This window comes from Corvus kubaryi, unplaced genomic scaffold, assembly GCF_017639235.1.
Source record: "Corvus kubaryi isolate FWS band 111438036 unplaced genomic scaffold, C.kubaryi_AGA036_p1.0 74, whole genome shotgun sequence".
Lineage (NCBI taxonomy): Eukaryota > Metazoa > Chordata > Aves > Passeriformes > Corvidae > Corvus > Corvus kubaryi.
In genome coordinates this window covers 1941699-1967160 of record NW_024582061.1, presented here as the reverse complement: position 1 = coordinate 1967160, position 25462 = coordinate 1941699, and the positions used below count along the sequence as shown (strand labels likewise).

The following is a 25462-nucleotide window of genomic DNA, read 5'->3' as shown; positions in this document are numbered from 1 at the left end:
TAAAAACTTGAAGGCCTTTAATATAATCATTGCAGAAAACTAAACAAACTTCCTTTCTGTCCTTAACGAGGGAAGTAGAACAGACAGTAACAACAAGGGACACAGAGATAGTGAAACAAAAAATGTGATCTCACTAGCTGTATGTGACCAGGTCTGCATTCCATGAAGTTTATCCAAATCAGCTGTGACCTGGAACTTATCACACACTGGAAAACCAAAGACCAGAACCCAAGACTACACTGGAAACAAAAAGCACTCAAATGATTTTACAAATAGGTCTTTAGCTTTCCCTACCACCACAACGCCCCATAAGTGAGTGGAGTCAAGACAACACTGCAGTCTCAAAGTAAAAGTTCTCCCCTATGAGGTGATGCATGTACTGTGACATCTTGAGTGTATCATTGCACTCTGAACATCTGTGCAGACTGTTGGGGGTTCAGAAAAAAAGGCAACAGCAAGAAAAATTAGTTGTTGCCAAAAATAATTGCTTTGTGTGCACAGAAAAGTATGTGCAGCGTGTCTTACTATGACAATGGGCTACAGATATGTGAAAGATGACAACATTAAGGAGAGGAATTAGTTCAGAGGAACAAATGAACCTGTTTTCATGTTTGTATCAATAGAAAACTCTGAAATCTTTGCCCATGAGATCCTCTCCCCAAATAAACACACACATGTTCCCAAGAGAAGATGCCCTTCAGAGATAAAAATCAAACTGTACAAATCAACATAAGCGTCCAAGTGGGAATGATGCTGCACAGGATCGGAGCATGCAGCAAGTCCTTTCTCAGCACTGAGATTTCTTCTGTCTCTCTTGTTGAAGAAGTTTTATGTTGAAGGAGACAAAAGAAAACCATGAAGCCTGTAGCACATATTTACAGTTGCTGTTTTAGCAGGCAAACCACCTTATTTTAATCTTGTGTATTACAAAAAGTAAAAAGCTATTTTCTCCCTAATTCAGAGCATATTAACAGACATAGGGAAGGGTTCTCATCCATTTCTTATGTGCTGTATCTTCTATCCAGTTCAAAGAACTTTTTACTACAAGGTATTGGCCATAGCATAAAATAAGTGGCTAATGACATTTTACCAGATGAGACAAAGAGATGGGCTTTAAGAAAAATAAAATTGAAAAAAATACAGACCCCCACCAAAAAATCCCACTAACTTTCTCTGTGGCAAAATGGAGTGCCTCCCTAGAGATAAAGGGTATGTAAATAGTTACAAAGGACTTCCACCTATCTCTACATTTTTCATTATCACAATACCTTGGCAGTTTCTGTATTATTTTTCAAAACATGTAAGAGTCTTTGCACTCATGGGTTTTTTCATTTTACAGTGGGGGAGCTAAAACAAGGTATCCAACATCCTAGAAGGCACCAAGGGCAGCACCTTGTGTGCAAGCTGAACTTAATTCTCTTCAATCCTCAGTAAAAAATGCCCATTTTCCAAACACTCCTATCTGACATTAGTGTAGTCTAGTTGAGATCATATATGCTGCAAAGCTGCCATGGCAGACACACCAGGGACAAAGAGCAACTGTTTTCTGACTACACACCTGAAATGTAGGAAAGTATATTCCCCAGCTTCCCACTGATATTTTGTTGACAATGCCCCCAATACTCTGCTCCTAGTGGATGTTAGGCGGACAAGTATGTTTAAAAGCATGGTCAAAAGTCCCTTACAGAGAAGGGCAGCACCAGAGAAAGGTATGTTTTATCTAGAAATGATTCTTACTATCCCAGAGATTTAAAGTTAAGACTGATTACACTGCATTTCTATACAATAGGCTGGCTGAGGAGAAAGCAGCTACTTAAAACATGAAAGGCTGTGTGAGAAGGGGAAAGTGCCTTCATATCACGCTCAGAAAACGGTGTTTGTCTATATAATTTTAGCTCTGCTAACCAAAGAGAAGGAAACTTGTAGCAAAGAGAGATCTGCATTCCACCCTTCCAAACTGCACTTCTCCTTTTCCAGTCTCTGGATAAAGTCAGCTCAGCCTATCTGAGGCTCATTTGCCCACTAAGCAGTGAGAAATAATTTCTTACACCAAAGGAAATTGCTCTACTTATTGTCCTAATACTAATGCCATTGGTGCTTTCAGAGTGCTCTGGAACATTAGAAACAGTGAAATTTCTTATCAGAAGGCATAAAACTGCCTAAATCCAGAGAGTGCTCTACATGCTCCATGTGAAATGTTTGTGGCTAGGTTTCTCTTTGGGCCAACTGCTCTTTTCAGCTGCATCTGCAGCACCTACATGAAGATGTGTGGGTTGGGACTGAACCCTGCCTTGATTTTGTTGAACACCATCAGAATGTCATGGAAACAGAAGGAGTGGAGGCCTGACAACCTATTGGCTCTGTGTGTGAGAGTGGCAGAATTTACCACATCTCTCTGTTGCACTGGAATGAGTGAGGGCTGAAAGAAGTTATTATGCTCCACCAAATCAACACAAACAACCGTAGGGATGGAACCAAACAAAATCTCAGAGCCAGAAGGTCCTCGAACTTTGCAGATCTAAACCCAACCTTCACACAGAACCACAGCCTGAACTCGAAATTAGTTACTTTGCCTGACTTCTGAGGCAGTTTGGATTTAAGATCAAAGCTGTACCTCAGACACATATCTAAAAATAAACAAATAAACAAAAGATAAATGAGAGGAGTCTGTGCAGGAACTGAAAAACCCTGTATTAATACCTCTTTAAATCTCATGACATGAAATCCAAAAGATGCTGAGTTATTTCTATACATGGTATTAGCAAGACCTGGAATGTCATCTTCAGTTCTGTTGTCCTCACTTTAAGAAGGATGTCTGAAGTGAGAGACAGTTCACAGAGGTGATATAAACAGAATTTGAAATCTAAAAGCTTAACAGGAAGACTGACAGCCTTAAGAACCTCTCTTCCTATCCAGTTTAGCCAAGAAAAGGTTAAGAAGTGACTATCTAAAAGCACCTATATCAGGAGGAGTCTTTCGACAATATTTAGCAGGAAAGGCGATAATGAGATCTAATAGTTGGAAACTGAAGCTTGACTAATTCAAACTATAAATAGGGCACTTTAAAAAAAGGCAAATAAGGAGATAATTAAGCATTAAAAGAACATCTAGAGACCTGATATTCTCCTCATCACTTAAGTTTTTTACGTGAAGAGCAGAAATCTTTCTGCACATGTTGTAAGCTCAGTTACTGGACCTAAACAGAGCAGTCACTGCATGAAGTTCTGTAACTGTAAAAGTTATACCAGAGATCATTTTAGAAATTCAGAATGGCTGCTCGTGGCCTAGCTATGAATCTACGTACTTTAAAAACAGTGGTTTTAACAGTGTTCGGGTCTGTTGGTTGACAACAGTGTTTTGTGTCAATATTGACTCCATTCTGAGCTACAAAATACTACACTGCCATTGACTACAATTAGTAAGGCTAAGTAAATGTGTTCCATGTTGTTTGTGACCTCAGACACTAACTTTATGGAAGGCTATTTCACAGATATTTCACGATTAATCATCTGTGCTTTTACCCTGCAACAAGTCAGACTGGTGTGGAAATACGAAAGGGAAAGAAGCCTTGCAAGTTTAAAAATGTGCCAACCAAAAGAATAGAAAAAACAAAACAAAACTCAAGGTGAAAGGTTGGACCACATTCTAAAAATACTGCGAAAGAAGCCTTCACTGAGAGGAAGCTTTATAAATTCTACACTATCCAGAATGCTGGCTAGCTGATGCAAAGGAAGCAGGTACAGTATGTACCACCACTTTTGGTATCAAGAGTCTGCCTTCCTGCCTTATGCATCTGCCAGCCACAGTGGGGAGGGCAATAAGTAACTGGAAAGCCAGCTGTGATCCTGGCTATGGAGTGGACAGAGTGGCTCCCACAGCAGAAGTAAACAGTACCAACTACTGCAATTAGGAAAAAACCCAAAAGACCTGGGGATGAACAGCAGCAGCAGGGAAAAGAATTGCTGGAGGAAAAACTGCTTGTGTGTTGGGTTTTTTTGTGCCTACTTTGGGTAAAGCATAGAAATGCCCTGTAAATGTGGGAGCCAAGTCCTCCCCAGGCCAGGGGAACAGCTGAGCAGCCACACACATGTGCAAGCTGGGCCTGGGAGCTCACGGATGCTCAGGCAGGGACCAGGCACAGTCAGAAACACTGCAGCACCAGCTCCCATTCCCACCAGGAAGCACAGAAAAGGTACAACCTGGGCCATGCAGCACAGGAGTGAGTGACCGTGGGGCAGAGTAACTCAGTGGCCAGCAGGGGGGCGAGCACAGGGCCACAGAAATGCATGAAACACAGTTTGCATCCAGAAAAGGAGTGTGTGTGGAAGACAGCTGAGGACAGAAATGAGAGTGTCTTGTGTTAAACATAGACTTCCCCCTCTTCTCCCTGCAAAATCCCAAACCTGTTTGTCAGAGGGCAAAGCACAAAGTTTTATTTGCTCCTGGACCTCTTGTTCATTGTTGCTCAAGTACCCCAGGAATGTAACACCTGACAAAAGTTTACTTAAAACATCTTTATTTCCATCAGAACTGCTTCCCCTTCAAAAAGAAAAATTCCACTCTTCTTGTCTCCATCCTAATTCACCTCTCACTGGCCAACAGTCCTTGGCCTTTCCTATTTGTCAAACAGTAAATCATCTCAGCAAGGAAGTACCTGGCTCTCACCTTGCCCCCCCCTCCAGTTTTTGCTCCAATGTCAGTGATATGTCCTTCCTCCTTTGCAGCATCCTTTTGTGCTCAGCTAAGCTCACTCCTCCTCCTTTCCCACTGCCTCTGTCAGCACTCATGCTCTACACTAGAGAGCCTGGGCATCACAAGTATTTGAGACCCCTCAGAACCTGAAAATAGCCACAGCACAAGCGCATTCCACTTGCCACAGCTGGTGAAACTCTGACCTTGTGTTGCAGCATGTAACTGAGCAATTCCAATAAAGTGGAAGGAAACACAGCACTTCCCGTCAAAACAAACTCTCCATATTTCATGAGAAACGGGCCAAATGCTTCACAAGGGGTGCAGGAGATGGGAGGGAAGATTTAGCACACTGTATTTAAGAGTAATTTTCTTTAGTTAAAAACAATAGCTAGGAAAACCAAACCAGCCAGAGCTTATTTAAAAAAAAAAAAAAAAAAAAAAAAAAGTATAAAGCCAGGGACTTCCCTGCTCCCTTCCTTAAAAACAGAAGTAACTCCTCACCCTGCCCCACCCCCTCCTCAGTCCAAGAACTTAAGCAGCCTCATGCTGACACTCACGCAGGTGTGCTGGCAGTCTGATGGTGTCTTCCTCCATCCTGATCGCTTGAGGCACTGGGACATGTAGTGGTGATGAAGTGTAATTTGGTACCGGGCTCGCTGGAGGTGTGTACGAAATTCTTTCTTGCTGTTAAAAGAAAGCAGGGGGAGAGGGAGAGAAAGAGAGAGGACAACGTGAACTTTGGAACAGGGGTGTGAAACCATGGCAGAGGAGGGGGAAGTGGGTGGAAGGAAGGAAGTGTGCGCCTGGTGATGTGAGCAGCACTAGTGATGCACCAGCTGCCCAGGGAGCCACAGAGCACAGACAGAACACTGGTGGCCAGCGCTGCCCAGTGCTGCAGGGGGCCCAAGCACCTTTTAGGATGGTGGGTTTAATTTTCAAAAGGTCCATGAAGTTTCCAAGGGTCTTCTCAGAAATCTGCCAAGGGAGGAAAGGGGAAGTGAAATGCAAGTGGGGAGACCCCAAGGGTTTTATGTCAGTGAAAATCTGACAGCACCTCCATGATACATGCATGAGAGTACCACTGAAGTGCCAAAACCACTTAATCTTATGCTAACAAATCAGTCATGATCTGAACAAGGTAAGTATTTAGCACTATACTCCTACCATTTTAAAGACATCAATAACTTTTGTCATTGCTGCAGAAAAACACATCGCTAAAGACTAATCTATTAACCATCACGTAACGTAGTACTTTTGTTTTTGCTAACTGAGTTACTATTACCATCTTTGAAGTAGTTTAACTTGCAACCAAATACAGTCAAATAGAGTTGAAGGCCAATTTGTAAATGTTGTACTAGTTTCTTAATTGTCACAGTTAGGTTTTTACTTATGAAAATGCCTGACAAGAAATCTTAAGACTGAAACTTCATGCGATCTGACAGGAAAATTCTTCCATATTTTAAGCCTCCAAATATGTACTCCAATCATAGTACAAAATATACCCTTTGTAAATAAACATAGCCACAATTTTACAGGAACATAAAAAAAACCATTCTCATATGCTTCCTGGAAGGCAATGCATGTTATTCTCCAGAACCATGCTACTGACATGTAATAATGCCAGTGCAAACAGTATGGATTTACATCCCTGCACATACAGAAGCAGAAGGAGGTACCGTAATTTCTGTACATTTGCAGGACGGTACGAGGGCAGCCTCTCACCCTAACCTCGATCTCTGGCAAATGGAAAAGACAAATTTGGTGCTGGACCAAAAGAAGGTAATTGCTTCCATGACAAACCACAGCATTATCACAGCCATGAGACAGGAAAATAGGCTGACAGAGGCACCTGCAGAATGTAATTTTAGCACGTTTACCGCCAAAGGGAAGAGGAGGCTTTGCAAAAAACTCTGCAGGCAGATTAGGTGACATGTCCAAAAATAAATGGGACACCTAGAAAGTCTTGCAGCCACCGCTTCAAAGCAAGTCCAGTTCATTCTTTTGCAAGGTGCTGTTTGCTGCTCAGGAGCTCAGGCAGAACCAGAAGTTTAGCCTCAACATCAGGAGTCCACCACAACACACTATAACCACATGGCACGGAAGATTAAGAGCATGTGGAGGTTTAGACAGAGTGAGAAGACAGGCCGGTTCCACTCCACCATCACTTTGTTATTTCTGCAAGTATGGCTTCTGTGGCTGTCAGCTCAGTACTTTTTAAGGAGAAATTATTCAATATTATGTTCCTGTCTCCCACAAACTCAAGTTTCTTTCTACTCATCACTGTCCAGGCCACAGCAACCCATTAGCTTGCATGAATTCAGTTTTTCGTAGTTGCTGAATGGGGATGTTCATTGTGACGTGGCAAAAGATGCACCTCTGGAGCTACAAGGAAGGCATTACTCTGTTTTCAATTTACCCAACTTCCTCCCCGACCCAAACAGGCTGACTCTGTGCTTCCCGTTCCAGAGGTGCAGCTCTCCGTGCCCATCTGCACCTCTCACCCTGGAGGGGAGGGAGACCAGGCACTTCCCAGCATTTCCTGCTGCAATCCACAGCGCAGATAATCGAACCACACTGCAGCTGCTTGCTTTGTTCATGGAGATATTTATAAAAAGAGGAACACTTCTGAAACACAGCCACACAGATGCCTGCCTCTGCAAACAGGCACTAGAGGATAGGTAGGTGGGATACCTGATGTCCTTTTCCCCCCTCCTGAAGAATGCAGGATACAGTCCAAGCTCAGGTCACATTTCATGCTCACTGAATCACCAGTGCAATGACAAAGTGGCTTCAAAGGGTCTCCTCACTGCCCAAGAGCAGGTGGAATATGAAATTAAATCCAGAACCTGTCCACTTCCCTCAAGACCCAGGAGGTGCTGTATCAAACTAAGACATTATGCTTCCAGTATGTGCTGCCTTTACTGATCAATCTCCTAAAGGCATACCATAATTTGATTTATACCATGACAGCTTCATTGATATTTACTGTTACAAAGAAATGTATTTGATTCATTGTTTCCTAGTATTCATAAGGACAGGACAGCCAAAACCAAACAAGATATGGAACTGCAGTTACTTTTCCCACACATCTTGGATGTCCACAGTACTGTGTGAATTACTATTTGCAGAAGGCATTTTACAAGGCACGAAGGGGAGTTAGCGATCCAACTCCTATTAGTGCCTTTGAAATGCCCTCTCTTGCTAATCCTGCATTTTTCTGTCAGCACCTTTAGCCTAAATATCAAAGCAATTTACAGACATTAGGTAAGTCTTTTCCTTTTTATTAGACACACAGACAACCTGAGTTACAGCAAGAGCAAAGCTCAAATGAGCTAAGTAATTTCAGAGTTAAGCTGTCTTGAAAAAGGACAGCATGTGCTTCTCAAGGGTAATACATTTAACAATTGCATGCTGAAAGAGCTGCCCTTGTAACTGTCCTGGACAGATTTCCAAAAGGTGTAGAATGGTAATGGCACAGAGAGGTCAAGACACTGGGCTTGTGGAAAAAATTAGCTTAATCCCTGTATACAGCATGGGGCAGTAACGTGGCTGGCAGCAGAACTGCAAACACCAGTCTAGTTCTGCAACCTGCCCCTGCTCTGTGCTCAGCCACACGCAGTGCCCAGCCTGCACAGTCAATGCACAAGATCACTCGTGCTCCTCCAGGCTTTCTGAGGCTTTTTAGAGTCACGTTTCCAGGAGGTACCTATTGTGTTCACACCACTGAGAACGGATTGCATTAATCTTCACACCTCCAGAACTGCCCAGTGCTTCTCGCTGTGGGATCCACCAAACAAAAACGTGACTTCTAAGGTTATGCAACCAGATACTCTGCTACTAAGAATTTTTCTGAAAGCATTTCCTAACTAGTCATGTTTAATATTGCCCTTTGTATTAAGGCCAAGAATGGTAGGCTTGTTCAAGCCACAGCTTGGGAAGAAGGATAGGTAGTGCTGGTAGAACCTGCACGAACCTTGCTTGTTCTTGAGCAAACAGCCTTGCTGCAGCTTAATCTACTGGTAAAAGAAACTAAATCAATACACATTTGATGTGGTCCTTTGAGATTTTTGGTGATGAGTGCTAGGAAAGAGCTAGGTACTACCGCATTCCATATTTGCCACCTGCCTGGGGACTCTATAAACATCTAAACCTACAAGTGACCAAATGCTCAGCTCCAAACAATTACCAGCTAAGAAATTTCAAAAGAGCAACTCCCGAGCATTTTGCCAGTAGCCACAAAGAGGTGACTAAAACAGATGACATATTGCTTGCTGTCATCATTTTTGATCAGTTTCTTCAGCTCACAGGGAGTCAAGAAAGTTTCCCCATGAAATTTCATGTTGCTTACAGTAATTGAAGAGCTACGTAAAGTCAATTTTTATGGAAGGCCCTCCCTGGGGTTTACTCTGGTGGCTGGTGCTCCAAGAGAGCCACCTGGACAACCAGCCAGAGAGAGTAGGACATGCTTTCACCTGCCCAATTGAGCAGAGACAGGCTAAAAATCAAGAGAATCCAAGGGTTCTTTCTCTTTACTAAATATTCAGCTGCTGAGAACGCCATAGATCAAACCATCCTGTCTAAATCAAAAGCTATACTGACCATGACTATGTAGTAGGCGTGTATGTAACAGCTGACTAGACTCCCAAAGCCATCAAAGCACACACTGATTTCACCTTGAAGAATTGGGGTACACTCTTTACTGACAAAATCTACCTGAACAGAATTCTCTCTGTCAGAAATACAAATAATTCATATTGCTAAAATAAAAATACTAATTAAAAAATCAAAGTATGAAAATTAAATTTAAAAGATGTCTAACAGTTGAGGATGAGGTTGAGGGAGGCTGCAAATAAAAATAGCTTCAGGCTTTTAATATAATTGCACCCTTCTAAACTCCAAAGCAACAGCCTTGCAATGTGATAGCCTTTTTGTCCCTTTACTAAGTTCACTCAGATGGCAGGCACAAAGAACATACATATTTTTGTAGAAACGAAAATAAAATATATAAGAAAGTCTGCTACGCAAGCTCTTATGTTATCCCAATGACATGATTATTTCAGTAGCTGGATAGGTGATACAGTAAAACTACCTTTTTTAATTGATAAAGCGAAGAAATGCATTACCTATGCAGCAGTTTTCAGGAAACCAAAACAGCCAATGTGGTCTGCAAATACCTCATGCTAGACAGAAAAGGCAGCTGACCCTAATCACTGCATAAAATCTTTCTCCTATACTGCACATAATGATACCATATAGGGAGAAATGAACTGAGAGTGAAAGCTGACACACATTTCCCTCCCAGGACGCTGGCGTACTTGTGCCATGAAACGACAAGACGGGCCAAGGGACACGGGAAAAGAGCAGGAGATTCAACTAAGTTAATCCTTAGGGAAGCAAGTCAGGAGAAGAGGAAAGGGAAGGAAGGTAGATGCACTGTTCAGCAGTGGTTTGTATGCAATACCATAGCTGGATATGAAAGTCCAGAAGACCACTATGAGATGAGTTACAAGGTCTAACACTGGGAGCAGGAAGGAAATCAGAGCCCTCAGTGGACTGTATAGCACATCTGGGGACTTCGGTCAGTGTTACAGTTTGCATACTCCAACTTCTGCCAGGGACAAAGGTTCAGGCTCCAAAAAAAGCCAACTAGAGCTCTGCAGTAACAGGGTATGAATTAAACTCTCCACTTCCCTCCCTTCCCCCAGCTGCTGTCGTCTTCTTAATTTCCATGGCAGACATCTCCTAATTTTTGATCCCATTAATATAGCAATTCACGTCAAATCTATAGCAGCATAATCAGCACACTATCAGTAATTAGAGAAATTAAAACAAACACAGCTCTCTGGAATGGACCTTATGCAAAGCAGCACTGGGAAAAGATTAACATCTCGTTTCCTGGGCGGAGAGCAGAGATTGTGTCAGTAACCTTTGCAATTTTGTGAAGTTCAGTTCCTCCCTGACTCCTCCCTCCAGCCTGTCCTCCCTGCTCAGGGGCAGGTGATGGCTCTCATGCCTCAATCCTTACTCAAGCAAATAAAAAACAAACACAGAGGTGCCATGGTTCATCACAAAGGGAAGGGGAATGAGACAGTGGGGAAGCTCACGCTTCTCCTGTAGTGATTATAGCCACTGTCCTAATTAAATTAAAATTGTACAGACAGCAATATCAGTGCACTCAAGTGCTATGAAAAGACAGCTTGAGGAGGTCAATGTTGTCATTGAAAATGCCATGATATGGTTGCATTATTGTATAAGCACTCCAAAATATTTCAAATTAGCAAGTATCAAAGAAGCAAAAAACTAGCTGAACCACATGCTCAAAAAGTATTTCTTTGCTGCTAATATGGGGGAATAGAGTGTAGAACAGGCTGTGAGAAGACAGTATCAGGTAAAACTAGAAGATAAAACTAAGGCAAAAAGCTCAGTACGATTCATGAAAGGATCAGTCATTTATATGTGTAAGAAAGAATTTTACCTGTAGATATCCCAGCTAGACAGCAGAAAATACATGAGAGGCAGAATCTGGTTCAGAATTTGGGAGTGGAATCATCATACTCCAAATAGGAGTAAAGCCTTATCTATCCACCCACCCTTCTGCAGCAAGGCTCCAAGAAGAGGCAGTAAAGCTGGGACTTGGCCCCCCTGACCCACTACTTCAAGGCAGAAGTCAACCATGGATTCAACTGCCTGCAATTAAGAAACTATCTGCCCCCAGCCCTTTTCCACATGCAACTCCCAAACTTGCATTATGGGGTTGTCACTGCAACACTCCTCTGAAGAACTTGCTACTGACCTTTGTTTAAGCAGGGCATGGAGAAAGGTGGGCCACTGCTGTGACCCACAAGGGTCCCTCTGGCATCTGTATCATGATTTGTTGGTACACTCACTCCACACAAAGCACCACAGAAGGCTCAAGAGAGACAGTTAATTGCACAGCTGGGAAAAAAAATCCCACATGAGGCTTTGAAGTGCTATGGCCAGTGAGTAAGCAGCAGGGAAGCAAGGAAGGCAACAGAGAAGAACTTTCCAGCCTTAGCTACACATCAGAGATATTTCACTGCACTTTTTGTGTTCTCTTTTCTAAAACAGGCAGGGCTGGGGAGCCTCATCTCTGTAACATACGGTGGTTGTACAACCCTGCCTGTGTGCGTGGGAATTAACACCCTGAACACCCTTACTGCAGTCATGTGCTCATTTCAGGGCAAGATTCCTGGAGGCCATGAAACTGAGATGGGAAGACCAAGGGGAAACATGGTGTACAGGGAGCTGCCCTCTCGTGTTATGGGAAAGCTCCTCTTCTGCATCTCAGGGCTGGCACGGCACAAGTGTTTTTACTTGGTTGCATTATTGAGATGTCGAAGTCACAGTGTTACTATGCATTCAAACACATATCCAAGGACAATCGTAATTTCTGATCTTCCTACCACGGATGTGCACTGCTTTCTGAACATTTCTACTGAAGCTACAATTACTGTGAACAGGATCCTTCACAACAGAGGATATCAAACATTTACATAGCACAAATCACAGGTCAGAACTGTCACACAGATGAGGTCAACTCATTCACTGTCCTGGGATATCTAATTGCCCATCAATTAAGTAGTGGAAAGATCACGGGAGAGTAATTCACATGAAAGTCATAGCTTCTTTTAACCCTCAGTCACTGACAGAAACAGAATTCCTGTGGAGATGCAACATCCTGAAATAACATTTTAAAAATACCACTTACAAATGTAAGAAATTACCCTTCTTGGTCCCTTTGCAAAGCTGGATCGTGCTCCCATCTGTAACTGCAAAACTCTCCTGTGATTTTTTTTTTTAAATAGTGTTTCTGGTCCAGATTTTCACTGGTAGAAGTAAAATCCACATACAAGCCTCAGTCTCTCTCTTATCCAGTAACTTAAGCTTACTGTCTCTCCTTATTATCTCCTTACTATTGGCATACACAGCACCCCTGCATTTCCACCACAGCATCTCTCCACATTTCAGGCTTCTAGCAGACTTTCCATGAAAAAGGATATGCCAAATGCCCAGAGAAACCCAGGAGTGCCATGAGGAGGTCTAGTGCTACACCTTACAGTTTGTTGCTCCTGAAGATTCAAGTAGTGCCACAGTAACCCAGCACACACAGCATGACAGGGAGTGTGCCACATCCCCTTGTTCCAACACACCTCTAAGTAGGTAAAAACAATTTTCCAGAGAGAATCTAGGCCAGTCTGGGAATAGGATAGCTATAATAAGGGCTGCTGGTAAAAAAAACCGGGTATATCTACTTCAGAAAAACTAAACAGAATCCTCAATGAGAGAAGACAGCCAAATAAAATACCCATTCTCAAAGACAGTCTTAATAAGCTACTCCAGAAGCAAGAGATCATTGATGTTTGCCACTATAAAATATCACAAAGATTCAGATTATTCAACTCCCAACACATTAAATGCAGAGGGAGTTCCTAGAAAGGGCCATAAAACAGCTGGTAGGATTTCACTTAGAATATTGCATCCTGCACATTTGCAGGCTCTTCATTCTGCATCATACACACACCCCCCAAATGTATGCAAGACAGGCAAGTTTTACAAGATCAAGCTTGTAAGGAAGGACTAAAGGAACTACTGAGGTGGACACAAGAAATGACAGATACAGCCCAACATCCAAAAGGAAATAAAAACAGAGGAAGAGAAGGTAACCTAGAACACATACTGCAGAAGGATAAGCTAATAAGAAGTTGTGATTAAAACATAAAGATGCATTGGGAGACCAGTGAAAGAAGCCAAATTACATAAAAAGAAACAAAACCTGCAGCAGGTCAGCCTGTACAAAAATAATTTTTTTTTTTAAATAAGCTCTTTAGCAGCTTTTGTAAGGTCTCTCCAGTCAGCAGTCTAATGGTATGAAAATGCAAAGAACAAGAAACTGAACTTTTTGCTGATCATCAGACACCAAAATACTACTTAGAAAAAGAAAACAAACCACCTAGGGGATAGCTTGAAGCACAGTAAAATCTTTTATTTCCTATAAAACATGGTCCTTCCAGCACAGGACCATCAGGATTGGCAGAACTTTGAGCGGAGTTTTTAAATATATTGGTACAGAAACAGCTGGTCACGGTACTGCATATCTGATCCAAAAGAAGAATATATGTGCTTTCATACGTGTTTGAAGAGAAGCTGAAGCTCCCAAGCAAGACATACTTTTAAGAAGTGGTAGATGACAGGAAAAGAGTAGAGCCTGAATTCAACAGTATGGTCTATATTCCATGGACAATGACAGGGTCAAGTGATGGCTCTTTATTAAATGCTTTCTCCTCCATTAATGCTGCACACTCTAATGATTTGACCATTGCTGTTAACAAATCTGCCATGTCCCTGCCTGGAGCTAATAAGTAATGAACTAAGCGGGTGAATATTCTGTTGCATAAGGGGAGCTATTAGCAATCCTTTCCCAACTGCTCTGAAAACAAGAGATGCCTTCCAGGTACGACCTGTCCATGTGACAGGGTACACCCCACACAGACCTTATTCCTTCACTCTGGAAATTCCAGGGGCACACCCAGCACTCAGAAGAGGAATAAGAAGAGGATCACCTCCTGTATAGTAGCGCTGTACAGGGCTGGGCAGCAGATGCCAGACAGCAAAGCACAGCATAAAACAAGCTCCACAGAAGAGGTTTGAAGAGAAACGGTGAAGACACAAGTCTGCTGTTCCCAGACCTGCTACTGACTCTCCAAAACAACTTGTGGCATTATCACAGCCCTCACTGCCTTGGTTGTGCCAACAGGACAATGGGATAAATGCTGAGGCCCACAGGTGTGTCAAGTCCTGTGACAAATCTCAGTTTAGCTGCTTTCCTTCTCCCATAGCTTTTCCTGTTCGTTAAGTTCCCCAATTGTTTTAATTGTTCCTTTCAACTTCTGCATTGCTTTTTGTTCTTCCTCAAATTATTATTTTGTTTTAGCTCATAATCCTGAGGCATTGGTCATGATGTTGTTCCTGGCAGAACAGAAGTGCTGAAGTTTCACTCTGGTTATCTTTGGCTTGTTTTCACAACTAAGCATTGCTGGTTCACATCTGAATGGACACTGCAGTGAGAGCCACTCCACCCTTACCGTAAGACTGCTTCTGACCTGCAAATATTGCCTCACTACAGAAGTGAGAGGCTTGGGAACTGAGCCAGCTGAAATAAATTTCAGACATCTTTAAAAAGAAGAGTAAAGTGCTAATCTTGAGACCATTTTAACTCAAGCTGAATGCTTCTTCATGCTCCTTATTGCTACACTATTTAAGTATGTCCTATAATACCTTTAGCACTTTCTTGCAATAAAGAGAAGTGTTATTACACTCACCTCTACAAGTGGAGGGACCAAAACATAAGCAATTAGGTACCCATTCAGGGTACAGAGGCTGAGGAAAAACCTACTTTGACACCTTAGAAAACAGTATTTTCTCCTATTTGGCTCTGAACCCCACAGTTAGGACTTGACATTTATACAGTGACAGCACTCAGAAGCAAACAAACACAGGGCCATTGCCCAAAGTGTTCCAGAAATAGTGGATGAGCTCAAAGCCAAAATAGTCAAGACAGTGAAGCACCAGAGGAAGGGCCTGTTTGAATCCTAGTTTAGAGTTAGGAACAGAGGTGCAGGAAGAAGCAGCAAGTTACCTAAATCCCATTTCAACCCTCTACCCACAAGGCCATGTTTCTGAGGTTGTGCTGCTGCTCTAGAAAGAGAAGGATGAACTACAAGAGACAAAATGACGTGGACAACTCGCAAAAGCTCTCAGAATGCATCATTTCATTTTGCATTTTAGCACTGATTTTAAACACCCTCCTCATGGGAACTTCTGATTTCTAACGCTCCTCCTTGTCAACGCATTGACTGAAATCTCTCAGCTCACAAGTGGCAGCAGAGATGGCCTAAATCAGAAGAGAGCTTCAAACCCGTTCCAGAAACACATCCCTCCTTTGCCTCAAGAATCAGGACAGAGGCACTCCAACCCTTCCCATGGTTATGCAATGGCACACATCCATTTGGGAAGGCAGGTTTCCTCAGCCATCCCAACTCACAGCTACACAATCTTAAATACCAGCACAGCTCTCTGCTGGTACAAGCAAAACAGGGGGACATCAATCACCCCCAGTTAATCAAGCAGGGTGTGTTTAACACCAGAGCTGAGCTGTGAGACTGTCAGAGGAGATGGGAGAAGGAAAAAAAACCAAACCTGCTTAAAAGAACCACGATAAAATGCTTCTTCTGTTCCTACAGCCAAGAAGGTGACTGAGACAATATTCCCAGCATTTGAGGACACACACGTTCCTTCCAGCAAGCACCCAAGCCTCTTCCACCACAGGCCCATCCCCACAGTCCACCTCACACACAGCAACAGCTGAAGTTTTCATTAGGAGAAAATTAACCTGTTTTTTTTAAGCTGGCAACAAGGACATAAGACTTTTCCTGGCATTTCTCCTGTTTATACAGGACCTGCCAAACCGGTTGTGTGATTTTTATACTGCTTTCTTTTCCACAAAGTCCTTCAAAAGGCAGAATAACAGAAAGCAGCTAAGGAAAAAGTTTGGTTATATAGGTCCAAAGATCAACCCTTGGTAACACAGTTGAAAAATCAAAAATTAACCTGAATCTTCCTAAATTTATTTTGACTATCCAAACACCATAGCTGTTTACATTTATTATTAAGACTGTGTTGAAGTAGAACAGCTGTTTTGAATAGTGGAAGGCAGTCCCATTTAAAATTGTTTAACAGCTAAAGAGATAAGTTACATGGCAGATAAAATGGGAAACTGAGGAACAGAGTAGTCAAATGAGTTGCTCAAGGTAAGCTGGGGCAAAGATCAGGTCTTCTGAGCAACCAGCTGGCTTCCTGTGTATTTGGCCCTGTTACCTCTACATTACATGAGTCTAATTCCCAACCAGTGCTGGGATATGGATGCCTGAACTCCAAAAGCAAACAGTTCTAAATCCCAGAAACTGATGCCACTTTATCCTCCTATAAGGCACTAGGCAGAAAATTATTCATCACTGCCTGGCTCTAAGTCTGCTGCCAGGGGTCTGAAGACCAAAAGTGGTAACAAATGTTAGTAAACATTTCCCTCAGTACATGCAATCTAGCTAAAATCAAAATGTTACACCAAAAATAGCCCTTTAAATTGCTACATAGGGGTTTTTTTTAATGTTGAGGATACTTGTTGTGTTTTGGTTTTTTCAGAATAACAATCCTGAGCACAGCAGCACACTGTGCTGCTACACTTTCCACTTGGCCTTTGATTCAGAAGAAATTTCTGTTTGGATATTAATTTTGCTGTCTACTTGCAAAACCTGAAGCAAAATTAAAAACAAAATGCAAGTTTAGCTTTCTGCTTGGAGTGCTCTTGTCTTGCTCTAATGTCAAAATTAACCCCCAGAACAAAAACTAAAGCTACAGACATTTAAAAAAAAATTAAAAAAAAAAAAAAAATAATTGGAGTGTACCAAACCAGTCACCCCCCAGAACCCGGGGTGCCCCACTGTTTGCTCAGGTGTCCCTATCTCCTCTGATGGCACAGGAAGCTCGGCCTTCCCCCCGGCACAGCGATGGCTCCGCTCACTCACCCGCGAGGCCACCAAGCACACACGGAGCTGCCACTCCATGGCCCTGGTTTAACTGACACGGCAAATACTCATTTTCACTGGGCTGTATAATAAAGGATGAGATAAAACCTTGAGCAAATAAACGGGCAAAGTTCGAGCCTCCAGCTGCTCCTCACGGGTAACTCTGAGCTGACACACCTGCTGCTTTGGCAGCTGGGTTAGCTCCCCAAGGCTTGGGCTTTGCAGGGCTGGGTGATGTGCTTACACAGGATCTGCCTGTCAGCCAGAAAGATCCCAAAGTGATTTACAAACAATTTATGAGGGATTTACAATCTCACTGCACAGCAAGTGAATGGGCACCACTCCTTACACACCTGCAACCAAAAAAAAAAAAAATCATTCACCAGATTCCAGTTACACCAGAAAGCTGAGAGCCCTTAAAATCAGCTTAAATGAGAACAGCCAGCCCTCCTAACCCTGACAAGCCCCAGAGAAACACCACCCCTAATGTCTGTAAACTGCCTGAGCGTCCAGCTCCCTCAGTGGCCACCATGGAGGAATTCAACAGTAATATCTGCATTCATAACCACATACCAGTGCAAGAAAGGATCCCTCAAAACAGACTGGATGCTTATAACTCATGCGCATCAGACTTCATAGGCATAGTGAAACCATCCCACAGACTCCTCCTCTACAGCCTGCATCCTTGAGCTGCTTTCAGGCTCAGACAGATGGACATCCCACTGATGGCAAGTGTGATTCTTCACACCAGGAGAATCCAATCGGAATTAGACACTGGGCGCGTGATGGGATGACGTCCACGCAACAAACTGCAGTTGTCACGCAACTACAGACCACTCTATTTGCCTCCTGCCTTCAATCCAGTGCTAAAATTACATAACTCTGTGAGCCACAACAAAAAATAAAATGTACTTTTTAATTTATTTAGCTTCTCCTCTTCCTAGCCCCATCCAGACTGGAATCGTAGTACAATGATCCAAGGCCCCAGAATGGAAATATTAAAGCTACTAATACATTTAAAAGCAGAGTAAGCCTGGTTTGGATGGAAACTTAAAACTTTTTATTGGCTTAACTGATGTAGGTGAAAGAGTGGACAAGCTCTCAAGCAAAGCTCTGCTGTCTTTCAACACATGCAGGCATGTATGTACATACACTTATGCTATAGATGCATATTACTACATATCTCCATTTCAACTTTAATCTTAATGCCAAAAATTATAGTATTAATCAGAAACATGTGCTGAAACTCACCTCAACCTGCAAGCATACAAAAGTAAATGCAAGATCTTAATATTTGATGCTGCATGAACTAAGTTAAAAAATACCCTGTGAGCAAGCATGTACATTCCTAACTGACAAGAACTAGAGGTTTTGCTGAACTCTGAAAATTGCAAACATGGAAAACAGAGATACTGGTATCTTCAGGGAGCAGAACTACCTGTTCCTATTACTTGCAATACCTGGTTGGTGACACAATCCGTGATACCTTGCAGCATGATAATACCCCTGGCCATAGCTAAGCCTGTAATTACAGAACAGATGAAAAAAAGCCACACCAAAAAAACATCAGTCCTCTTGGGAGATGCATATACCACCCTTGGCACATCAGAAATTATGATCAGATGTACATAGAGCTCCTAGTTTGGAGACAGAATGAGGAATCCTGTTACTAAGAGACAGGTAAAAATTCAGGGGCACAAACTCTTTAGTGCAGGGGAGAAAAGAAAAATGGGAAACAGTGCTATCTCACAGATAAAGCAGAGAACAAGAAAAATAATCAGATCTCACTGTTGATGATGGAAAGGAAACAGAAGACACCCATGAGAGCAAGCAAGAGGAAACACCACAAGCCCCCTTGTCTGTAGAAGCAGCAAAGACTTATCTTCAAGAGCTGTGAATGTCAGAAGAAGCATAAACACCTTGCTTGTGTTGAAGGTGGTGGGGCTTCTTCCACCCCCCACCATGGAAATACAAATTCTAAGGGCACTAGCTATGCAGACTTCAGAAAAAACTGCAAATCCAAATACCTCAACAAGCCCTAGAGAACAGTCCTAGAGATGAGAGGGAGAGATGGAGTTTTCACTATTCAGAATACAGGTGCTATTAATATAATGAAGGCAGGGGTTTTTTTCTAAAAGAAAACCATTTTATTCCACCCTCACACCCTAGCAACATTAGTCCTTTTGATTAAACAAAAATTGGAAGATTTCTTTTGGCCAGCCAACACCAGCTGCATCTGAAACATTGCTTAGATAAAGCCACCTCCTTTCTTTACAGAGATGCAACTCAACACCAATACTGTTACACAAGTCATTACTATGCAAGGAGTCATCTAGAAGTTCCTTTGTCCTGTATTTACTTGAATTAATTTATCTCAATACTCATGAGAACAGACATTGCACCAAACATATAGCATGGCATTGATCTCAGAAGTGGTGTATCAGCCCAGGACAACCATCCAAAAAGGTCATCCTGAAGTCAGTGTTGGCTACTAAATATTACATCTGTGCTAATAAATGGGAGTCAAGCTGTAATTGCTTCCTTTGAATTTACACTGGACCACAAATTCCCGTTTAGCCAAAGCCCAGGGTTTCATGAACAATTGCAGGGATTTAACTCCTGTTCCTTACACCAGGAGTTACAATCCCAAAGCATTTTAGGCAAAAGGGAATGCATGAATGCTCTTTACCCGCCCCAGAGCGAAGTCCAGGAGCTTACCTGAAGCCACTGGGGGCCCAAACCTAGGCAAAAGTGACCCTCAGGGTAGGCAGAGGCATTTGATTAGCTACACGCAGCTGCTGAGTTAATGGAACTGGGATGGCTTATGCTCTACTATCTTCCTAACTGGAGCTTTGGCAACAAGGAGTTTAAACCACTTCAGCTCGAGAAGAAAGCAGCATTCTAGTGGAGGTAAGGATGCGCATGCAAACAGGAAAGGGAATAGCGGGGACACTGGAGTTACCAGGTATATTGCTAGAGCAGGGAGGACAAATCTTTAGTCAGTCTTTCAAGGTGCTTGGTTTTTTCCTACTAAATGATGCTATTTAAGGCATGCAAACTACACCACTATTCAAAAACAACAACAAAACCCCCACACCACACTCCCCTACCCCAAAATATCTAGCACAAGTGATACAATCTATGTTTTCATATATTATATACCCATTTGACATATCTATGTTCTCCATATCCACAAATTATTCAACTTCTGCCGGCCAATTTGTACAGCAATGATGGTAATCCCAGGTGCAAGTGCTTTGTTCCCTGACACAGATTTACAGGGCAAATTGTATCATTAAAGAACATTATTATCTACACGACTATGTTTTTCTTTGTATTTTTCTCTACCTATAAATTTCGGACATTTGTTTCAGAGAACAAGGGAAAAACAAAGAAAAAAAGCTTTCCTTGCTTGTACACACAGACACCAAATCTAGGCCAAGAGTAAATCCTCAGCATCTTATCCTAGAAAGACAGGATTAATTTCTAAACATAAGGCAGTACTTGCCCATGCTAACTATCATTTAGCCACTCCAGTACAGATAGCAAAAGCCTAAATAAGCTTTCATGGGTGAGGACCAGGACCTGACTGAGCCTTGAGAGCAGACAGGGAAAGGCCACATGGATCCTCTCTGCACTGGAGGTTATGATTCTCTGATGCACCTATACAATGTTTGGCCAAAATGCCAACTCTGTCTTCAGAAAAATTCAGGTCTATATATAAAAAAAAAATCCATACTGATTATTTCATGTGATATATGAGCACATTAAGGATGATCGTACAAACTGTAGATCTCACATGCTGTTTCACTGCTTTTATTTAGCTAGACTATAGCAATATAGTTCTTTATTCAAAGACCTTTGAAGCCAAGGGGGGAAATCTTACAGGAAAAAACCCAACTAAACAAACCAGAAGTTATTTCTTCAGTTAAATTTTAATTGCACTGATGCAAGATCTCCTTCACCATTGTAAATCCCCGAAGTCTACCTGAACCTTGACCTCATTTTCTTCAAGTTTCATGTAAAAAACAGGCTTTCAGACAACTTGGACTCTTCTTAATACCCTTACCACAGGACTGGCTGTTCACACTTCTCGTCATGGCTGCTGCAGTGTGTCTCATGTCACCCATGCTAAGTTAAGATTTCAGGTGAGGAATTAGCAGCAGGGACAGACAGACTCTCAAGAAGCTACAGGTGCTGCTCTCATGATGACATCGTGTATAATGAAAAGTCACAGGAGAAATTTCCTGCCTCTCTCAACTGTGTCAAAACAGAACTTTATCAAATACAAATCCTGTCCAAAGTTTCTCGTCAGTTGCTCTCTGGAGGAAATATTACAACATATTTCCTTTTAAACCAGTGTCAGCTGCATCTGTCAAACCGCAAACATTTGATCCTGGAGTCCTTAATAAATGTTCAGCATCAGACAATTTGGGAGGCAACTAAACCATGGCACAAGAGAATGATTCCAGCACTGAAGGAAAAGCCTGTTGTTACATGACAGGTCACAGCTACCTCCCTTTGGACAGAGCTGAGAGAGAACCAGCCTGTCTCTCCCTAGGGTCATTCCGCTAACGCCCATGCTCCTTGCTTAATCCTGCCTCACGTCCTGCGCCACATCCTTCCTAGCAAAATATGAAATCAGCAGGAAACAGAGATGGTTTAGGGATTACACTGTGCTGCTCCTGAGTACAAGCCTGCTCATGGCCACAACAGCTAAATTTAGTACATAAGAGAGGGCCTGGAAGAAGGGACGCTCTGCGCCAGCCCATTTGGTCTTTTCCTCCCTCCCTTCCCCTGCCCTTTCAGGAAGCACAGTCACTTCCACACCAGGCAGCGAGGGGATGAACACTGAGCTGAGCAGATGCTGCAAGCACCTGATAGAGGGTAATGAACATTAACACACAGAGAACGTGCTGGAGCAGCAGAGGAGCCATTGTTTGAAGGGAGCTGCACGGTGACTCTGCCCAACTGAGCTGGGATCATGAAATGCACCACGGCAATGAACTTCCTGATGATTAAAGCTGCTGGGGGCTAATTCAATTACCTGAACCTGGAACCCAGTCTGTAGGCAGATGGGAACGGCCCCTCAGCTGTAAAGCCCAAGCCACATGCCAAGGTTGTGTAAGTTCAACACAACTTAGGCTATGAAGGGGATGAGCTTCACCATTTAAAGAAAATGATAATGTTCTAACTTGCAATAAATCTGCTATCCAGAATACATTAAGGAAAAAAAGTCCCAAACTGATAATTTTGATTGAACTGGATTAGGAAGCAACTACAGATGCAAAGCTGAGCAAATAAGAGCCTTCTGCAGGCAGGTGGGGTGGAGGTAAAAGGGACAAATAATACGGTGATACATACTTGAGGCAGCACCTCTTCAGTGTGGATTAATTGCAGGAAGAACATTGTGTCTGACCAGGTTTTCAACCAGATTTCTCCAAGTCCAATAATGATAAGCTTCTATATCTACTTAAATTGATAAGAGCTTTCAGGACAGACAAACAGCAAAGATCTGAAGATAAGAAGAATACAGAGAAGTGGTTCTGTTTGCAGGTTACAAAAACAAGTCGTTACATCTACGGAAAAAAAACTGTTTCTCCCAAAATCGGATATAAAAAATTATTTTTCCATTATGAAGGAAAGATCTATTTAAAAAAACACAGGGTTTTTTACATTTTTCCTGGGGAATGCCACATTCTATTTCTATGTAACAAGCATGCTACAGAGAGGCAACAGTACATGTGGTTATAAAAAAAATGGCAGGGAAACACACTAACTCATCTCATCCTGCTATTTCCGTATTTGTACATGAATTTATGTATTGCAAAGAAAGGGACTGAGTAAGTCTCATTTTAACCTTTCAACTTTTTTTTTTTTTTTTGCTTAACTCCTGCTTTATTTCTGACGTACATGCTTTAAAGTTAACACATCATCATGTGGGTGAATGTCTAAAAACTGTCTTGTGAAACGTCTGGAATTAATATTGTATATATGTAGTGAATATACCAGTACTCACATTAATAGAAAAGTTAGGATGTTAAAGGAACACATAAAAACGTAAGAGTAATATGGCAGTTTGGAAAATGAGCTTAGAATACTTAGACCTGCAGGTCTTGTTAGATCCATAAAAAACCAGAAACTGTAAAATCTCAGCCTTGAAGTCTGATTCAAGTCCACTCACAGGATCTATACACACATTATAAAAAGAATTAATTTACTGAGTGTTTTGATTCATCTATAGTAGTGGGAAAAGGCAATGACACATGGCTTTTCCTCCAGATTACTCCAGCATCTCCATATATAGGGCTCCCATGAAAATGTGAGAGTGGATAGGTTTGAACCCTGAACAAGGGGCAACACTTGTGCTCCCTCACTTGTGTGGGGCCACAATCCTGTCATCAGATTTGCACATGCAGTGTCCCACTGAAGTCACAGGCACAGAACTGCACCTACACAGATCTGAATGTGGGCTCAGGAGTTTTGACTTCTGCACACCTGGGTCTGGGGAGGTTGGATGTTTTAATTCCATTTTATAAAGCAGAATAACTACAATTCAGGAAAGATTTGCAGAAGACAGGCTGTGCTTATGTATAAAGGAATTCACTTTACTGCCTTTCACCTCTGTTTAAAATAGAGGTTTCACCTCTTGCCTACAGAAAGCAAGCAAGGAGCACAGCTACTGCAGATGAAGCCGCTGCCTGATTTTTATTCCAAAGTAGCTCCCCATACAGAGACAATTCTGGAATTGAAGTATTTTTGATCCAGAATAATTATGTTGCTAGTAATGTTGGCAATCTATTCCATGGTAACTGAAGTACAGCAGGACAGCCCTTCTAGAAGAACTAAGATGGCTATACACCCCCACAGACACTCACAGTAGCCTAGGCCGTAAAGAACACAAGATAGATCTGAATGCCAGCTAAAAACAGTGGGAGTCTTCCCAGTGACTTCAGTGGGCTTTGGCTGAGGCACCACGTAAAGGAAATTGCTTAATTCCTGTGTATTTTTAAAAAGGACTCTAAAAAAACCCCCAAATCATATAAAACTGAGCCGCAAGCCTGCAGGCGGTTCAGACATGAGTCGTCCCCCAAACCCAGCGGGGCCCGCGTGCCTTTGTACAACTGCTCCTGGTGTGTGCACACCACATCTCTGCACCAAGAGCTGACAGAACTAACCATTAACCCTTGGCCTTCCCACTGACAGGCAGCCCAAAAGTCTCAAAGCTTGTTTAACCATGAGCTGCGCCTTGCTTTAAGCTACCATCCTCTTTTTTAACTTGAGCAATAGGAATTAACAGTGTGAATGGAGAACATTAAGGTGATAATCACTGCAATTAATTCCTCCAAAAAAAAAAAAAAAAAATCCCTCCATACAATGTTTTGTATTTCCTGAGGGACTTATTTTGTAACTGTTTAAGCTTCAGCATCAGTGATTTTTTTTTTTTTAAAGAATAAAATCTTTCCATCTAAAAATTCTAACCAGATGTGAATTTCAGACTTCCAAATTTGGAAATGTTCAGATCAAGAGCTGTTGTTCTACTCTTTCAGCTACAATCATCACTGTAAACACTAAAGTTTTCAATTATTTCACCCTCAAGTCATTAAGATGCTCAACCTATATTTGGCCAAAATTAAGTGCAAGTCCAGAAGATCTCAGTAGACATTTACAGGACCTGGGCCTAAATCACAGAACCTTAGATCACAGAAGTTTTGTACAATTCTGGTAATCTGGTTATGAAGGTTTAACAAAATTTTTGATGCAAATCTCATGTATGGCAACTACCTGGGTGAGCTAAGAGTAAGTTTCAAAACTGGTACATGTGCCTCCCTTTGATTTGCATCACAAACTGTAGGTTTCTAATGGGGAGAGGTATCTTCCTTTCTTTCTTTAGCTGGGCTCTATTACTCTACTTTCTGACATGTTGCAAGGATGAGCAATCCCTTTCTGAACCACCAGTTCTGTCTGCCCTGTGCATCTCCCAGAATAAAAGAGAAAAATGAGAAAATATTCCTTGTGTTGTGGCTCGACATTTCTACTAACCATTTAACAAATTTAATTCAATCTTTTATTAAATAATTTAGCCATTTAAAAAATCATTATGCAGATGTTTTATTTGAATAAATCTTACCCCTTCTGGCTAAGAAATTAGATGTTAACCCAATGCC

The 25462-nt window shown here is 42.1% G+C and overlaps 1 protein-coding gene across 1 annotated transcript in view; it reads right to left on the bottom strand.

The window, feature by feature from the left end:
• The window catches only part of ETV6 (ETS variant transcription factor 6), a 128047-nt gene that overhangs the window by 80385 nt on the left and 22200 nt on the right, over nucleotides 1–25462 (bottom strand). The window contains exon 2 of the mRNA XM_042050650.1: nucleotides 5250–5376. Coding sequence (XP_041906584.1) covers nucleotides 5250–5376 — 127 coding nt within the window. The remainder of the gene's footprint in view (nucleotides 1–5249; nucleotides 5377–25462) is intronic.